Source organism: Haliaeetus albicilla, chromosome 11 (genome assembly GCF_947461875.1).
Source record: "Haliaeetus albicilla chromosome 11, bHalAlb1.1, whole genome shotgun sequence".
Lineage (NCBI taxonomy): Eukaryota > Metazoa > Chordata > Aves > Accipitriformes > Accipitridae > Haliaeetus > Haliaeetus albicilla.
In genome coordinates this window covers 37,839,103-37,858,702 of record NC_091493.1, presented here as the reverse complement: position 1 = coordinate 37,858,702, position 19,600 = coordinate 37,839,103, and the positions used below count along the sequence as shown (strand labels likewise).

The 19,600-nt window shown below is 42.2% G+C and overlaps 1 protein-coding gene across 2 annotated transcripts in view; it reads left to right on the top strand.

Moving 5' to 3' along the window:
- The window catches only part of CTBP2 (C-terminal binding protein 2), a 141,960-nt gene that overhangs the window by 73,257 nt on the left and 49,103 nt on the right, over positions 1 to 19,600 (top strand). For both annotated transcript variants that reach the window (XM_069797192.1, XM_069797191.1), the window contains one exon: positions 6,040 to 6,199. In XM_069797192.1, coding sequence (XP_069653293.1) covers positions 6,142 to 6,199 — 58 coding nt within the window. In that variant the 5' untranslated portion in view covers positions 6,040 to 6,141. The remainder of the gene's footprint in view (positions 1 to 6,039; positions 6,200 to 19,600) is intronic.

Genomic DNA, 19,600 nt, shown 5'->3' with positions numbered 1-19,600 from the left:
CTTTATTTCCTTTGAAGGGCATATATATATATATATATAAAGTTGTGATTCTTCTTTTACTGAGTCAACAAGTAGCTTTGATGGAGTAGAACTGATGAGGGATACTTAATGTGACTTTCAAGGGCTGAAAACAGTGCAGGATCAGGCCCTCTATGTAGTCTTTGAAGCCTTATTATTTTAGCACAGTCTGTATCTTGTTGCATAATGTTTTAAGATGTGGTCTGCATCATTATGTAGCGCGTTTTAATTTAGCAACAGATGTGCGGGCTCATATGCCGTTATGGTACATTTTGTTCACTCATATAATAGCAAGTTCCTCAAAATTGTTACCAGTTCTTCAGTGCAAGACTCCTACAGCATGTTATTCTCCTTTTCTGTACGGTGAAGAGCAGAAGAGCTCTTTATTTGCCGTCAGCAGGTGCTAACGTGGGAGTGCCGACTCTCCGTGAAGCACGTTTAACCTGCTGCGTTACTGCCTTCTCTGCCCGGCTGCAGCACCCAGTGAGTACACTTTCCCCAGCAGTTTTTGGGGGAAGGCACCAGGTAGGCAATGGAGGGGCAAGACTTTGGTCGTTAGGTTACTGGGCAAAAAAAAAAGTGAGTCACCTAGAAAAATAATGCTTATTGCCACCCACGGCATCATCCAGTCATTCCCGCGGAGAGGCCTTAATGCAAAACATCACTGAACGCTCTGCGGCAGCAAAATCATACTAATAACTAGTAAAAGCATTAAACCTAATTAACAATGGTTTTGTAGCAAGAGTCTTGCCTTCACTGTTTTGAGGGTGCTGAGGGTCCATGGGGGGGATGCAGGCTGCTGGGAGCCTGGCACTGAGGTGTAATTTACAGCTGAGGTAGTTCTTCCAGAAATTGGGAAAAAAACTGGGTTTTTTTCCTAGCATCCTATTTCCCATGCAATGGCTGAGAGCAAGAAGTCCGAACCCTGGCCACACAGAAACTGCGATTCTTCTTCCCAAGTGTGAGGTTTTACATCCCTCAGGCATTTAAAAAAAAAAAAATTAACCTATTTTTTATTTTGGCTAATGAAAATCTATGTTTGTTCTCACTACCCGTATAAATGTTTAATCCTTTTTGGTTCCTGCTGGGCTATCGGGCTTAATGGTGTCCTGACACTGTGAGTTCCCCGCGTTGTTTTATTGTGCTTTAAAAGAAGACATCCAAAAGAAGGATCTCAGGAAGGATCGTGTTGTCTGTCCCTTCCCTTCCATGTGCTTCCGTCCCCTGCGGTCGTGCCAGGGCTTTAGAGAGAGGGGAAGGTGATGGGGGCTGAGCAGTGGCATTGCGCTTAAGGTCGTGCCACTGGCGTAGGGAGGAAGGATGACACAGTGTTCGCAAAGTGTTCCTCCTGCATTGTACCGTCTCCTTTGTCCGCTTCCCTCCCCTGTCATTATCTCTGTGTGTCTCCTTCTTTCTTTCCTCCGCGTTGCCTTTCTTGTGCCGAACTCCGTTTCTCAGCCCCTCCTGTCCTCCCCAACGGCAGCTGCCGATGTCTGAAGTGATCAGCCGTGGAAATGGCCAGCTAGTTCAGAATAGTTAACGCTTGGTGATGCTAACGCAGGGCTTAAACAGTTCACGGCTCTGTTCTTGCATTGAAATCTCAATTCAAGTGCGATCAAGCTTTCGAAACTCTATGCAAAGGAGGCAGCAGGGAGAGCTGCCCTTGCCATCAGCAGATACTAACTTCACAATTACTGACCACTTGGGCATCCTGGTCTGCTTCCAGCTGAGAGGACGGATGTCCTGCAGTAATCATGAGTACAAAACCTTCTCTGGGAACCTCTCCTCTCCTGAGAGCCTAGGAAATGTCCGACGGTATCATCAAAACATTTGGACTGGATTTTCCCTTGTTTAAGTAAGGAGTTGTACATGTGGAAACCCAGTTTAGATGTGAGGAAGGACAGAAGTTTGCCTTTGCTGTTTGGAAATGGGAACTTTTGCAGTTCATGGAGCTAGGAGTTTTCTGTAGTAGGGAATCTCCATTTTGTTGATGCCATATTTTGTAGAGGGTAGAAAATGTAGTTGGAAATTGTGAGCAACAGGTTTCTGTCTCCACTAAGAGTCTGGGAGTGTGCATATGCTTTTTTTGGTTGTTTAGAAGGATGCTTGTATTTGAAGTTAGAGGACTACTACTTAACCTGCGACCATGTATTCATTGGCAGAAGTGGTGCATTCGTACCACTTGTTCATTCGCACCTCGAAAGGCAGCAATCGCGGTTTTATTGCGTCGTAGCCGATGAGCTGCGTTTTGGGCAGGACTCACAGGTGCGGTTTCATGATGCTTACCAAAGCCTGCGGCGCTGCAGCGGGGCTGTGCGCTTGCCTTGGCTTCGGTTCATCGCGAAACGGGGTGCAGGGAACCAGTGTTCCACTTTCCCGGGGCTGTGCACAGAAAAGGAATGTGCGAGATGCGGTTTTGTCCGGAGCGCTGGGAAGAGGGGCTCTTAATCACCTGCTGGGTGCTGCTGTGGTTTGATAGCAATGCCTGTGATGGATGCCCTAAAATATACGTCGCCCATGTTTGTGCTCCTGTGCTACCTCTGTATGCCATGAAAAGGTGATAAAACAGTGCTAGTTGAGAGAGAGCTTAGAAGACAACACATTCTTCATAAAGTCACCTTTCTCTTGTTTTTGTCTTAACGGTGCATTTTATTTCGGAAAATCACCTTTTCTTTCTTTTTGTTTTCCATCAAAAGCAGGAAAAATAAGCCCTAATACAGCTTTCTCTGCTCTAATTTTCTGGCTCATAGATTGTGGTATTTAACGGGCAGTACTAAGAAGCTTTTTAAATGTGTTACGTCAGGATTGTTTTTTTTCCTAAAACATTGTATTTAAGTACGTTCCTTCTTTAAATAAATAAATAACTGCTGGGCTATCATCGTGTCCGAGGGTTTTCAAGAAAATTTACATTTTGAAAGACACTGTTGGAGGCTAACACGGCCATGCAATTACTGTATGTAAATCACTTCACTTGTTTCCTAATCTTGCTGAAGATGAAGTACAATTTTTGTGCGTGCCCCCCTCTCTCTCAAATTTCCTCATACAATGAGGTTTTCTGTATTTTAATTGCTGACCACGATTTTTGTTCTGCCTAGCCTGATTGTATTTATTTTATTGTGGGGGACATTTAGCCTTGCAATTGTTTTGAGATTGGGTTGGATGGAGAAATCATTGAGGATAGATTGAAGTTGGGTGTGCAACTAATTGCGTCCTTCCTCCCACAAATGGAAGAACTGCTTTCTTAATTATAGCTTCATACGAAGGCTGGGGAATATCCGCTTGTTTCTGTGCCCTGCACATCTGCTTTTTTCCATTTTATCCATCCCTGCCAAATCCTGCTCGGCAGCTCCTGCCACATTTTTAATAAGTCTTCTGAGTTGGGCTTTTATTGCTGGTTGATATCATCATGGACACCTGTCAGATAAAGATGGAGTAGTTAACTTCATTAGGAAGGAGTTCATTCATGGGCATTACATTAAGCCGTGTGGGATTCTGATAATATGAGCAGTAATTTCTCTGATTGTTATTAGTTTCTTTTGTAGAAAGTTTTCCTCCAGGGAGTAATGCAGGGAATTGAGACGGCAGGGGTAAAAAACTTTAATGGACGCATTTGTCCATCAGAAAATGCACTCTGTCAAAATTAAATACACTTTGCATATTGATTTTGTTTGGGAAGAAAAGGAGAAAAGAGTTGCAGCCCCTACATAATGAACCATTTGAGCATTTTCAGAACAAAATGATAACTTTTTTTCTCCTGACATGACTTTTTTAGAACCTGGTGTTTCTCCCTGAAAGTGGAGTGGGATGTAATAGAGGCAAAAATTCATGCATATACTTTTAAATGTTGCTCGTGGAAATGCTGTTAGCTATTCTGGCTTTAGCTACACTAACAGTTTAATTTTTGTTGTAAGAAATATTTTGACTGTAGCAAGCTTCTGCCTCTGGAATGGAAGTTTTCTGCTTCTTTTAGAATGTTGCATTAATTATTAATGTGAGTGGGAATCGTGCTCTTTAGCATCCCTATGTTTAAAAAAAATCAATTAATTATTGCTATAAATCTCAGAGATTATGCTGCAGTTGCGCTGCTGGGAAATTGGCCATTAACTACCAGGAAATCGCCTATCTTCCCTTAGTCAGAATTCAGTTGTACCAACACAACCCTTTTCCTTTTATAAATTAACTATCAATGTGATGCATAATTGATAACCATTTATAATAATAACAATAATCTCCATGAAATTCTCATCTCGGTATGCAGCGGCTTTGTTAGAGCCTTTACCCCTCGCACGCTCAGCCTAGCCTATTGCATTTGTTAACTGTGTTTTCTGGGAAGATATTGCTTCACTGGTGTGGTTTTAGGAGAGCCGTACACTGTTGCAGAGGAATAAAATGCAAGGTAGAAATGCTTGACCCGACTATGTGAATATGAAGAACCTGAAGTGTTTTGAGAGGATGGGTTAAGTGTTACTATCGCTGCTGTACAGAAGGGGAAGCAGAAGTCGAGGTTACAGATGCTGCCCAAGGTCAACTTTTGGACATCAGCCTGGATTTTCCTGGTTCGCAGTGTCTTCTTGTGTGCCCTGTATTACATGAACCCAGCGGTTTTTTAGTTTGTCGTGAAAATTTTTTTTGCAGATAATGCAGTGTGAAAACGCACCTACCATGGAAGAGCTGTTTGGGAGTCAGTTTGAATGAGTGGTACCAAGTTTGTGGTTATTGCTGGCTTTTCAGAATTTATTTATTTTTTCAACCCTTTCTAGTACTTTGTAGGCAGAGTGGTTGAGACTTTGCAGAACGATACAGATGGCCACTCAGGAGAAGATTTCTTGCTGTGCTTGTGCTCATGCTTGTCTTCCTCTTCCCCTTCTCTCCTTGCAAGGCCTCTGAAAACGTGGTGGTGTTTTGCTTTGTTTCTAGAAATCACAGCTTTCCACTAATTCTGCTCTTTCGGTGCTTTTAAGTGGGCTTAAAAGGGTGGTGGACGGCTGGTCAGGGGCCAGAGCCTCTTGAGTGGGGTTCATCCCTGGAAGCTTTGTAGCTCTTATCATTGTCATCTCTCTGGTACTATAGCATAACTCGGTAAAAAATTAGTGCATGTAGCATTGAATTGTTTGAATTCAGTTGTCAGCGTGAGGTCTTTTCTTGTATGTCTTGATTCATGAATACTGTTGTGGAACTTGCTTTGAGAAACTCATACTTGGATTTTACAACAAAGCTGTTGGGTAAAAGAGCCACGACAGCACGTTCGGGGTCTGCAGTCTGAGCTCAGGTCGGAGTGTTCGGAGATTAAATGAACCTTTGGCTCTCTGTAGGAACAAAAGCATCAGACCTGAGAGGATCCATCGAGGGTCTTCCTCTGTGTCACCAAAATGCAGAAAAGCCTGCAGCTGTTGTCCCTTTGTAGAGCATTGCTTGTAAATCAGCCACACATACCGCTTTATGGGTTGCTTTATTTCATCGGCATTTAAAAGTGTGTGTGCTAGAAATGGCAGCTCTGGCACCCAAAGTTTAATGTTAGCCCTTGAAGTATGAAGGTAAGGACAGGCTACAGTGACAGCTGGAATATGTATCAAGGTCTAGCTGAAAAAATCAAGGTCCATTGATGACTTTTACAGGGCAAGGCTTAAATAAGACATGAAAATGGTTTGTGTGTGTGTATGTGTGTGAAAGTACTGGAAAAGCAAAAGCTACTTTCCCTTTTTTATATACTCTCTAATAATCTTTCAGTGTCTGTGAGCCTACAAAATAGCTTAATGGATTTTATCTGCTAGGAATAGATTTTTAAGACAGAAATAAAACTGGGAAGGCAGTTCTCTTGTACAAAGCTGTTTTTTCTGATCGCAGGGAAGATAAAGGGGCTGTAAGCTTGATTTGCAGTGTAAGATGTGTGACTGGTGGGACGCTGGGGTTGGAAGGACTAAACTCACAGCTGTCCTTTCAGAAACCTCCTCTGCTGTTGGGGACGGGTAGGTCTCACCAGGTGTGCTAGAAATCCTAATGAAGCCTTTCATTTCTCTGCAGGATCGACAGTGGCGGTATGCACGCCGACTCCTGTGAATTTTCCTAAGTTCCTGGGGGACTGCTTTGCTTTTTGAATCAGAAAGTTACAAAATACCGTCAAGAATGGCACTTGTGGATAAACACAAAGTCAAGCGGCAGCGACTGGACAGAATTTGTGAAGGTAAGAGCATGCTCCAGTTTTTCTATAGAAGCCGACAGATGGTTAAGGTAGAATATCTAATTTTTCCTTGTTTTTTACAGTGCTTAGACATAAAGAGATCCAGCTCCAGGACTAGATTCCCTGTCCTCTCTGTTGGCTCAAAATACAGTCATACTGTTGTTGAAATATTGGGAAAGGATATACTGGTTACTCATTTGAAAGACATCTGTAGTCCTCTGAACAGGATTTTTGTTTAATTACCAGGTTTTCTCCATTTATCCTAATTTCTACTGAAATGATCTAGTCAGTCCCAATTTGAAACATAGCTTAAATTTATACTGTCTTTAGAAAAGGGTTGTGCTCTGTTAAATGTGCTGCTTTCTGGAGGTCTCCTCTGGCCGGAGAAAGGCAGGACGCAGAGGCTGGTGCCATAACTCTTCCTCCCCTTCCCACTCTGGGCAGTGCCAGTTGCAGTGTCCAAGACTAGTGTCACTCAGGGGGTGTGAAAGTAGGTGATCTCCTGTAATATTGACTATCATCCTATAAGAAATAGATGGAAAATTTAAAAGTTGCTGTTGGAGTATTTCTTATGGTTTTGGGCGTATTGTTGGAACAGCTTTTCTTTCGTTGGTGTGTGGCGATAAGGCAGATTTGCTGTAAATCATTCTTTATTAATAGTAAGTTAGAGTGTCACAGCACAGGTGACTTTTACCTTTGTCCTGGTTTTGGCTGGGATAGAGTTAATTTTCTTTCTAGTAGGTGGTACAGTGCTATGTTTTGAATTCAGTATGAGAATAACTTGACAACACACTGATGTTTTCAGTTGTTGCCAAGTAGTGTTTATACCAAGTCCGGGATTTTTCAGCTTCTCATGCCCAGCCAGCAAGAAGGCTGGAGGGGCACAAGAAGTTGGGAGGGGACGCAGCCAGGACAGCTGATCCCAACTGGCCAAAGAGGTATTCCATACCATGTGACGTCATGACCAGTATATAAACTGGGAGGAGTTGGCCGGGGGGCGCAGATCGCTGCGCTGGAACTAACTGGGCATCGGTCAGCGGGTGGTGAGCAATTGCATTGTGCGTCACTTGTTTTTTATATTCCAATCCTTTTATTATTATTATTGTAATTTTATTACTGTTACTATTATCATTATTATTTTCTTCCTTTCTGTTCTATTAAACTGTTCTTATCTCAACCCACTTTTTTCCCAATCCTCTCCCCCATCCCACTGGGTGGGGGGGGAAGCGAGTGAGCAGCTGCATGGTGCTTAGTTGCGGGCTGGGGTTAAACATGACAACCTCCTATTTCGATTTTCCAACAGAAAAAGTTTTTAGGTAATGTTTTCTATTGCAGCTCACATAGTGTAAGTTAGTTACGACAGAAATGAAGTGATGGCAAACAAGCTCTGCGTTTTTGGTGTACGCTCTGATAATTCTCCTGTGCAGACCAACAGTCGTGCAAGTTTTACCATCACCAGCGAAAGCAGAACAGAGTGTCAATTTAGGAAGAATATCTTAAGTTATGTCTCTTCCAGAGTTCCAGTGTTCATCTGCTCTTACAGAGATGGGTAGTGGCCTGCAGGGTAACAATTTGCAGTATTATGTGAATGCCAATGAGGTGAAATAGGTTTTGCTTGTGGATGAAAGTGTGGAGCTCACAGGGGAGTTGTACTGCGTGCGTTTGAGCAAAATGTGTGGGGCTTTGTGGAGTTTCCAGTGAGTGTAAAATGCTGATCTGCAGGACAGGGTGGTTTTTGCCTTGATTTTTGTGTTATATATTGCTTACTCTAGCATGCCAAATTAACACTCCTTTGCTGTTGCTTTAAACTTGTCATGAGTTACTTTGCTCTATTAATTTTGCTCTGTTAATTTTGGAGGGGGGAGGCAAAGCAGAGAAGATAAGGGTTAGAAAGTAGTATCCAGGGTACACTGCAGTGTGGAGCTGCATATTTCTCCTATTGAATGTCATAAACGCTCAGGTGTAGTACGCTATCTCATCTTCAAAATTTACTTTGAACTTGACTTAAAAGAGTTGTATCAGCTGAGCCTGGATTTTCAAAAGCTGCCTTCCCAGTTTGATGTTTACTATCAGATCTAGTTGCTGAGTGTACAAGAAATTCAAAACGATCATACGACAAACCTGCTAACGGAGCTTTAGATGTGATTGAAGTTTAGATTATTTTCCTCTGATATATGAGCTTTTTTCTTCTTTCCTGGTCAAAAGATATTCTTTTCTAATCTGTAAATGTGCAGAAGACAACTTTTTTAAGTACACTTTGTCATTTGCCACTTGTTTTGTGATTTTATTGAAACGATGGGATTCACCGTTGTAAGACACTGTTGTGTTGTATTTATAAGCAACAGATTAGGACTGAGTGTAAGCAACATTGTAAAAATTACCTTGAAAAATATAAAAAGCTTACGATTTTCCAAAATACTAGACTTGTAGGCCAGCAGTATACTATACTGGCATCTCTGATGGTTATTTTTTATAATAGGCTCCTAATTGTGGATTATAGCTTAGTAAAGCAGTGAAGAGGGGCCATTCCAGCTACTGTGAAAACACACTTTGAAAAAAAAATGAGTATTTCTCTTGGTTTTGTCATGAAAGGTATATGGAATAATCAGTGAACGATGATGAGAAATTAGGGAACTACTTCAGCAGACTGAGGAGAGAAGTCTTTGCTAACAGAATGGTGTTCAGTAAGAAGAATCTCTACCGCTCCATCAAGCCGAGTGCAATGTGGTGCTTTTAATGTGTTCCTGTTCCATGCAAGCACTTGTGCAGCTTTTCTCTTTAAACAAGTGGACGGGATACAAAGCTATATTTTCCTGATGAAAACCTAAATATTTTGTAGTACGTAGGTGGATTTCTGTGCTTTTTATGAAGTTGCATATACTGTACCATCCCTTTTTACTATTTGCAAGACAAACCCTTGGAGAGTTTGCTAGGGAACGGACTTTATTCCATGCAGCAGGGTGGTGGCAGGTCTGGAGGTGAAATATCCTCGGGCTGCATGTTGTAATCCCTATCCACACTGCCAACCGGATTCTTCTTCAGACAGGCTTACTAAAAACATAACTAGTCGCATGTTGAGGGAAATAGCTTACAAACTGCTGCGGTATTAAAAGAGTATATTAAGAAGCTGCAGTGTTTGTATTACTCTGTTAAACGTGCATCTGGCATGGAAAAATAATCCAAGCTGTACAAGGAGGTGGTATCTTTGAAAATGCCGGTTCATAGACTTTATAGGCAGGTTTATGAGTCTTCCAGGAAGAGAAGTAGTTCAGTCGCATTGCATTACTCAGCTTGACCAATTTCTCTGTTTTGTTTTTTTTTTAATATATAGTTATGACATCTTTGTATGACGGTGTTAATTTATGCTCTAAGCAGGTTGCTTTGAAGAGGTGAGCTTTTGGCACCAGGTAACAGATTTTGCTCTATAGAAAAATACAGGTGGGATAAAGGTGCGGACTTGAGGGGATAAAGAAATTTTAGGGCAACAGCCTGCAGTAAAGACATTTAGAGTAGTCTGTTAAGAATTAAGTGGGTTTGTGATGCCCATCTGAATGAAGCTAAGTCGGAGTGTGCTCACAGTGATCTTGGCTTACCCGTTTCTTTTCTGATTGTCCCAGGGACTTTGGGTGCCTGTTCTGTAATTGGATCCATGTGGGTGGAAAGATGTACCCAGTGAATGGCTGGGGCTTTTGAAAATAATATATGCAGAGCGGTTTACATAATTCCTGTTTGTGGAATTGTGTCTAATTACGTAGCGGGTCAAAATATGCTTTAGAGGTGGAGCTGCTGGTGCTGTATTTAGTTAGACTTGTCCAGCACCCCCTAGTTCAGATACTGTTCCCATTAGCTTGTAATTTTGCCACATTTTAAATTTGTTTGAGCTGAAATTTTCCATTCCATTATGAGTTTTCACCTCGGGGTGAATTAAAAAAAAAAAAAAGTTCCAGCAAAAATTGTGGAGCCGTGTCTGAGTGGGAGATGGAGAGGGACGTTGTTTTTGCTGTGTTTGAAACAAAGCAGAGCTGCAATCCTGCAGCCGTACAGTGTGGAAGCCACGGTACCCGCCTGCTCTGTTTCAGATAAAACGGGTCTGAATTTTGCAGCAGAGTTGCCGTGATGTCAGGAGCGCGCCTGTTATTGTTCCGAAATTTGGGGCAATTTCTCAGCCTTTGAAAGAAATGAAGCGAGCGCAGATAACGCAGCTGAAGGTCGTGTTGTGTGCTCTGTAACGCTCCCCTGGGCACAGGGGTGGTGCGTGCGAGGCAGGGACCTCCGCCAGAACGCAGGCATGCAAAGGGGGAGCAGCAGGGTTAGGTGAAGATGAGCGCGGAGTAAATCGGAGGAAGGAGGCAGGACAGAGCCTGCGTGAGGAAGGGGAGAGCAGGACCTCAGGCAACTGGCCCTCAAACTTAGGTGCTATGAGAAGTAAGGTTACCCTTCATGACTGCCCTGATTTTAATTTGTTATGACCGTCTCCAATTGCGTGATCCTACAGGTATGTGTGTTATTTCTCCTTGTCTTGTAAGCCTGGTGGTTTCCTCCTGCTCTTCCTCAGTGCTCCCTACCTCCTCTGCCTCCCTCTGGGCAGCAGAAAGGGAGTGAAGCTCCAGGTTGATGAGATACCGTGGCAGGCCCTGTTAAGATGACAGAATGTAGGCAAGATGTGCAACATCGCTGATTTTCCTTGCTGTTTCGCTGAAGGGAAGGTTCAGCGGCATAATCTGGCGACAGACGATTGTGTCTCTGGCTGGGCAGCACCGTGGTCAAGGTGGCTTGTTGCAGCATGCGACTCTCACAGCAGCGATTTCAAACCATCAGTGGCAACGACCCTCAGGGCAGAAGCTCACCTGCCTTTCCTTTAGGAAACAACAACAGCGGGAGATTAGGTGTAATTTTTTCTGTGCCACCTGTGGCAGAACAAGGTGTGCAGCAATGCTTCCAAGAAACCCCAAGCTCAGAAGACCGTGGCGCTCCTAGCACATGGCATCCATCGCTCCTGTGGGGCTCCGGTGCCCGCACGAGGCATTCCTGTGCAAGGAAATAACTTGAAGCATCACTTCTGCTGCCCAGTCTGCTACTTCCTCAGCTGTTCTTTACCCTGTGTTTCTGTGAATATGGTTAAAAAAATATTAAATAATACCAGAAGCTAGACAGGGAGTGAGGAGCTGCCCTCTGCAGTTGCTGGCAGTGTCTTTGGGAACAATCTGGCTGGGAAGCCAGAGGAGAAGCTGCTATGGCAGTGTGCAAGGTTGCGTTGTCATTTTCTCATGAAATGTAGAAACTTAAGGGGGACAAGGCAGTAGCGGTGGCACATCCAGGATGCAGGATGGCAGTGTCTTGTCTGTGTGTAAAACAGGGGTTTCCCAACACCACTCAATTCCTCTCTGATGATCCCAAGTGCTGCCTCTGCTCCATACCATTGCAAGTGCGCTAGCTTGCCGTCTTCAACACCATTGCCATGAAATTTTAATGCCTGGCTTTAAAGTTTGCACTGACATTTGTGAGTCAGTCGAGCTTTCAACACATACCCCAAAAGTGGCAGCCCTTAGATGAACAAGAAGCAAAGTGAAAAAAAAATTGCAAGGCCAAGTGAGCCCAGACATTTTCTGATAAGAGTTTTTTCTTCAGGATTTGCCATTATCCAGTGGGAAATCATGTCCTTGCACATTGGTTTGTGCCACTAAAGCTGTCTGTACTTTACAAAATAGCAGAGCTGTTTGCAGTGCCAAACAAGCCATTCATATTCTTTGTTTTCTTTTAGGTCCTTTGATATGTCTAATGGCCGATAAATGCCAGCACAGTCACATAATACTTTTCAGTGCCTAATGCATGAGTCTCTCAGCTTTTTGACTTACTGACTTATATTCCGAGTGGCACCCTAGTGTCCTCTTTGGATGAGACTTCTCTGGTGCTACCCATAATTTAAGATTTCCTGAAAGAATTCCTCAAGTATTTACCTTCCAGTCACTATCGCATCTATGTGTGGTCTTGACCCTCACAGACCCTTGTTTATCAGTGGGAGTGGGACACCGTGGCAGCTACTGATGCCTCTTGGATAGGTCTGAGTCCTTTGATGCAATAGTTCATCTTGAAAACCTTGAATAAGCACCTTCCCATGGTATACCGACCGGTTGGGATGGTGGTTTTCTCTCCGTTCTCATGTTTCCCCATTGATTCTGTGGCTATTCAAAGGAAAAGGAACAGAAGCCCTTGAACGACGTACTTGCATTTTCAGGCTGAAGCAGGAAACTCAGGATGAACTAGGAAATGGCTTTGTACCTCCAGCAGCCACTTCATATGATTGGTCATTATTTGTTTGTTTGTGGTGGTGTCTGCTGTTCGCTAGATTTTGACCAAGCCCTTGTTAAGGAGGGTATCTGCTCTGAAGCGTTCACAGCATAGAGCACCTGATGGTTAAAACAAATGTGATCTGAAAAGGAGCTGATGTCAGCAGCTGCTGCTGCTCAGAGCAAAATCCACATGTCCTGCAGCAGTCGGGAGAGACAACGTGGCCCTAGTGCTGCACATCCGTGCATGTGTCTGGTCATCGCTCCGAATTACAGAGTTGGAGAACTCTCCCAGCTGCAGTTGCTGAACCATCCACAAATAACCCAACAACCAAAAATCTGGAGAATTTTCTGCTGGGTTAGTAGTCTGGGTTTCTCGCTGAAGGTCGAGCAGGATGTGGGGAGGGTGCTGGGAGCACGATGTGAGCGAAGCGGGGAGCAGAGGAGGTGGGAGAAGGGTGGTAGCACTGGTGGGAGCCTAAAGGAAAGGTTGGAAGGAAAGGTTTTTTGCAAAGGTTGGAAATGGTGGAAGGAATTTGGGGAAGAAACAGATGGTTTCATCATCAACAAAGTTATCACATTGGCCGTGGCTGCATGGGGCTGGTTAAGTCATTTCAAGGGTGGACAGAAATTCTGTATTCCATAGTTCCACCTGTGATGGAAGTCTATGCAAACCATATCCAGTAATATTTGAATAAATATACTATGTAATGCTAGAGCCTCTGGTAAATACAAACCTGGATCTATGGCAGGGGTGCTTTTTACCTGCTGTTTATTTCAGTTTCTCTTCCATAAAAGTGGACTTAATATTCACACTGTCAATTATTGCTTGTGGTGCACTTTCTTATCATTAAAAAAAACCAAACAAGCCTCAACAGAAGTGCCCCTGAAGAATTGTAATGATTCTGGCTTTTCAGCAGGATTTGAACACTGTGTCCTTGAGGTTTGGGCAAACACACCACTAACAGCAGAATACGGAATAGGTTCTCATTCAACAACTACAGTCCATTCACACTGAAAAATACAGGAACCTTGCTTGTGGAGGCAGATGGGAAAATGTGCTTAAAAACTACAAGGCAGTCAAAATGAAAGTTGTACAAGCAACCTGAATTCTGGCATCCTCTCATTTTCCAAGCCTTAGTGTTTTGTTAACATGGTATTGTCTAGGAAATAATCAGTTATAAGACATTGTGGTACATGTAATGCCAGAAAATGAATTGTTTCAATGCTCAGCATCTCTATTCCAGACCATTGCATGTGTGAGGGTCTCAGGAGTGACTGGGCAACTCTGGAATGGGGCTGCCTCCAGTTCTTGCTCCTTTGTATAATGTAACAGTGGCCAAAATGAGTAAGTTTGATATTTGGGTGGAGGAATTTTCTTCCATTCTTGCCAATTTGAATGCCAAGTAGCATCTGATAATACTTATTTTTACTGCTTAGAACTAGAATCCTATTATCTCAGGAAATTCTTATCACCACTAGTCATTTGATGAGAAACAATGAGTTAAAGATGATATCAAGTGTGGAAGAAACTGCTTGTCCTGAGTAAAAGTGACTTATTTAGAATAAATATAGACCTTCTTTTTTATAGTGGATATGAGTTTCTTTGTTCCATGAATATAAAACACAGTACAAGGATTTCCCCCCCTGCAATAAAGCTTTTTTTATTTTTTTTTAAGTTTCCACCTCAAAGCACATAAACCATCAGGCTTTTAAGGAAGACTCGCTTACCACATTTTGCCTAGAGAGCAGGCAGAGTTAGCTTGTCAGATCCTCTGCTGTTGCACCCTGTGCTGAATTATGCTAACTGAAGATTTGTCTGGCTGCTCCTAATGTTTTGCTCTTCTTAGAGTCCGTATGGAGTTCTTTAGCCTCTCTGGAGGTTTCAAAAAATCACTCCAAATTCACACGAAAGCCGAATTACACCTCACTTTTCCAATCTGGGCAGTGAAAAGTGTGCCATCCAGCAGTGCTCTTCAGTACCCATTCGCTGATAGAGGCATGGCAGGTTTGGGAATTACTTGTCATTAATAGGTTTTGTTAAAATTCTAAGATTTTTACAAAATTGGACAGAATCCTATGGATTAAGAAAGTTCAAGCAACCTTAGTGGGTTCACAGACATTATTGAAGCTTATTGACCTTATTCCATGATTTTGAACCCTTTTGCTCTACTGAATCAAGAACACTGTATATTTCTAGGTGGAATTCTTCTGCTTTGTGATGGAGCTACTGTGTATCTTGTATCTACAGGTATGCTGTTGTCTGTACAGCATGGAGGCACAGGCTGCTCAAGTAGTCTTCCAGTTCTGTGTAGATTTTTTTTCTATACATTCACTTATATGCAGTCTATCTCCTGTGACGTGCCACAGAGAGATATGCATGACAAGATGTAGGACTTGAGCCAGATATGAAGCCAGCCTGACAAAATCCCCTAGGCATCCAGTAAAGAGTAAGACACATTTAGATAAGGTTACAGACAAAAATTTCAATAATTTGGTATGCAACCTTTTTTTGTAATAGATATGTGACTCAAGCTATTGCAAGAAGGAGGGCTCCCTTTTCCCTGAGACTTGAGTGCTATATGCACAGAAATAAGAAAAAATACTTCTGTTCTCCTTGTGTTTAAGGCCACATTTATGGTAACTTAATATGTGTCTAACTCTTAATTCTGCCTTGTATTTTTCCATTTTCCCCAGCCTTAAGACAAGGTTCCATGTAACACGCTTTATAACTTCATGTCATTAATTAAGAAACAATTACAGCTGATGACTTCAATACCATCAACTTAATTTTCATCCTTACCACATTTCCCATTTAAATTAACTGGTTTAGGGATTAACATGTTGTCATCATATCTGGTTTTTTTCTCCTTACTCTAAATCCTCCCCCGCATTTAAAGATTACTCAGAAAAAATGATAATATCCCCAGAATATGCAAGGAGAAGCCATGTTAAGGGGTTGTTGGAGTGGTGGCCGCAAGGCAACCCTGTTGCCTATTCCCGAGCTCTGGAATTTGGGAGTGCTGCAGAAGCCGTCTCCAGCATCCAGGGGGTGGAAGTTGGCTGCTTTACCTTTTCCAAATATGTGATGGAAATTGTCCTCAGGGACAGATGAGAACAGGATGGATTTTCCTTCAAAATACTAGAAAAAAACTCGTATCTAACTCCTAAGTTAGAATCTTTCAAGGACTGATGACGTTTGGATCTGGACCAGGCTTTTAGGTTTGATTCTGATTCTACTGAATATTTACTGGTAAATATTTTGACAGGAGTAGGATATCTGGCTATACTAAAATAAAGCTGCAGAGAAACACATTACATGACTTCTCTTTTATATTTTTTGGTATCCACAAACAGATGTTATGGATCGAAGTGCCAAAACAGCGAAGGTTTTCATTATGTCTTTTATATCTGAGAGCTTTCTTCAAAGAGCAAGTTTTCTAGAGTTGGTTGTGTATTTTTGTTGCCTTAAAATTAAACGGCATTGATCATTTCTTACTGACACTTTTATGTAGCCCATTAGCTTAACACTATTAATTTGTTTTGTCTTTTTTTTTAGATTGTCTTTTTAGTTTTTTTTAAACCGAAACACTCTCTGCTGCCATCTAGCACCTCAAAACTTACTAATAAACAGCTTCAGTTCACAAACTAGCCTATGGATTGACATCCATTTTTGAAATAAAAGAGTGTCGCTGCCTGCTGATGATAACAGGTATTTGTCTGAATCAGCAAATGAACCTAAGCAAGGGATGCAGGGCTGGCACCTTTGGCCTCGGGGTCATCCCCATCGGGGAGCAGCCGTCCCCCATAACCGTCCCCATGGACAGTGAGGGACCAAAGTAAGACATACCTGCAGATGTGGTCCCTCCACATTTGATACTTTGATTTGATTATTGCAATACAATAATACAAAACGCCAGTCTTTTAAGAAAGCGATGCATAAATATTTTTTAGCTAAAGTAATATTTCCCCCTGTTTTGTTTTGGGTTTGGCTTTGGCTTTTATCTGTGTTGGGTCTGTAAGGGAAGAACGTGTTTCAAGCTCCTGGCATCATCAGGGGAAGTAAGGCAGAGAGACACTCTGAACCCCAGCCTGTTTATCTCCTCAGGACCGTGTTACAATCTAGTAATTAATTATTTTTTATGCAAAGCCCAGACATGCATGGCAGAGTTCAGAATTACAATATATATTCATTTAACAATGGATTTCTCTACTGCTTTCTGGGACAGCTATAATTCCCATGCTTTTCATTACGCATGCTATTTAAATCTTGATCCTGAATTCTTATTAAAAATGATGAGATTTGACCTCAAAGTCTAATACCCAGTTTTGGAGACAAGGTGCTTGATGTGATTTCTAGAGGATTATTTTTAAGAGCATTCGTAGATTAGATCTTTGCAAATAGCTGAGGGATGTGCCCAATGAACCTTGTCTACTGGCTTTTAGACTGCCGTTCAGCATCCAGATTGATTTTTATTTTGTAGTCCTTGAAAGTGTGGAGTTTTGTGGTGTAGGGATACATATGACATTTTTATTATCCCTTTGCTGATGCAGGAATGTGACAATGCTGTTTCTGCTAACTTTTATTGGAGTTTCCCCATACTTGAAGGCAAAATTGATTCTGATTGAAGTTTCAAGAGCTTGTAGGGCTCATTCCAATGGCTCAAAGTGTGTTTTACAGCTGGGCCTCTTGTTTTTAACTGCGAGTGTATTTTAGATGATTGCTAGCTTCCTGCATTTGTTACCTGCAATTCGATTTTCATCCCGGATGGCAAATAACCAGGGCTTTGCCGAGGAGCAGGATAACGTGAGGTGACAAGTTACTGCGTGCTCATCGGGGTGCTTCTGTGCATACCCTAATTCTGCAATAAATGCAAGGTAATGGGAGGTAGGGTACCCTTTCAATGAAATGCCTCCAGCCAGAGAGTCGTTGGGATGTGGCAGTGATTTGAGACGGCCAGGAGGGTGGGAAGGAACCTGTCTCCTACACCAAACTCCTTCTGAGCAGAGATAGGCACAGAAAAGCAGCGGAGAGGCAAGGGGTCAGATCCTCAGTGATCAAGTGAAATATGTAGTTTCGTTATGTGAAATGCCTTCGTGCGCCTTCTCAGCACGATGCCAGCTGGTGTGAGTGGAAGAGGCTTTGCATCCTCTCGTCACGTTGACGTGTGGAGTTTGGGGGGATTCTTGGGAAATTACTCAGAACAGCACTGCAATACTGTGTTATCAATTTAGAGAGTAAATGTCTGCTTTATTTGGCATGGGAGGTAGGCTCCTTTGCTGTGCCTCCATGTTTATTTAGGTACGATATTGACCTTTTATTTTCCATATGCATGGGCCCATTTGTATGTAGCCAGTGGGAACGGCAGTTGAACCCAGTTACAGATTCTAGTTTGTGCGTAACATTTAGAGGCAGCGTGTGCTAGTGCATTCCTGTAGCTTGTAATGCATGTGAGCCAACAGTTATGGCACATTTCTATCCCAGCGCCAGGGGGGTTGAGTTACAAATGGACGTAAGCTTTTGTTTTTTGCTTTAAAGTCATCAAAATACAGAGTTACATGAGGCAATGATTGTTTAATAATCTGCTGATCTTCGGAGTGTTTTGTTGTAACGCACCAAGTTGGTATTCGAGAGTGTTTTGTTGAAGTTACAAAGCATCTATGCTTTTGGTTTGGAAATTGGTAAAAGCATGTGGCATGGCTTCAAGCGCTGAGTGCTTTCAGATGCTGTTCTGTTCCTTTGATTATTGAAAATGATTCCAGCACAATCCTGCTAATTTTCTCTTTGTACTCCTCTAATTTCAGGAGACTGTTAGAAAGTCCATCTAGGCAGAGTGCTTATTGCCACTGCGAGAGAAATTTTTGCAGAGCCAAATTTTAGCAAATGCAGTAATTTCCAAGGATTTGGAACATTTTCTTCCTGCTTTTCTTCTCCCAATTTTTTTTTTTTTTTAATTTGTGTGCGTGCGCACGTGTGTGTGTATGCGCATCATTCACGGTGCATGCTATTCCTTTTCCTCTCCATAGCATCCATGGTATACCACAGTATAGTTTAGCACCAGCTCATTTCTGCTTCCCCAGCATCCTGCAAGCTGAACGTAGGAGGATGATGTTCAAAAAAGGCTTCCCGAGCTTTGGGGGTCATTAGGCACAATCACGCGCGGTCCTTGAAAGCCCGGGCAGTGAGGGCAGAAGCATTTATCCTACCGGTAGCTTTGTACCTTGTCACCTTAAAATATATGACAAACACTGATTAATCTTAACACCATCTGAATGTGATAGGTGTATATTATTATATCCCTCTTGATGGAACGGGAATCTGCGAGTAAGAAATTAAGCAATTTACTCACTGACAGTGGCAGACTGAAGTATAAAGACTGGGTGTCCTAATACCTGCTCTCTCCATTAAGACGAGATGTATTTGTTCTCTAGAGGATTTTTCTCTACCAGGGGTAGGATTCCTTTGCCTTTAAAAGAGAAATAGCTTTTCTAATACTGATGCACCTTACAGTTTTTGCCAGAAATGACATTTGGCATATTCACGACATTGTTTCAGTTCCGCTTTCTCCCAGAAGGAAATAATTTGGGAGAAAGCATCAACATTTTGCTACATTAAAAATATTTTTTTCCAATAGAAACAAGATTTAAACTTGTAATTGAAAAGTAATTTAAAATAATAAAAAGCAAAACTAAAACCAATCTGCACTATTTTGTTACACAGATTAATTTTTCCAGCAACTTGCTTTCAGAATTTGTAATGAAATGTTTTAAATCAATGTGAATTAAACTTCACATCCAACCTCTCCTAAGTCAGTGCTACAGACACCAAAAAATGTTGTTTTCACAGTTGTGTTGCAGATTCAGCATCCTGATTTCTTATCACAGGTTTTATGTGTAAAACAGACTCTCCTCATGGCACTTTCTAGCACCGTGTAAGATAGTTGTTTCATATCTACTGCGAATTGTTTCCAGAACCAGATTTCATGCCATCCGTTTTTGAAAGTGGTGTTCAAACAATGGGCTCACCTTTCTTCTACTCTGTTGTTACCTTTTTTTCAGAGCAGACTGCTGTAGTCATTATATCATAACAAAATTTACCGTGTATTAGATCAACACT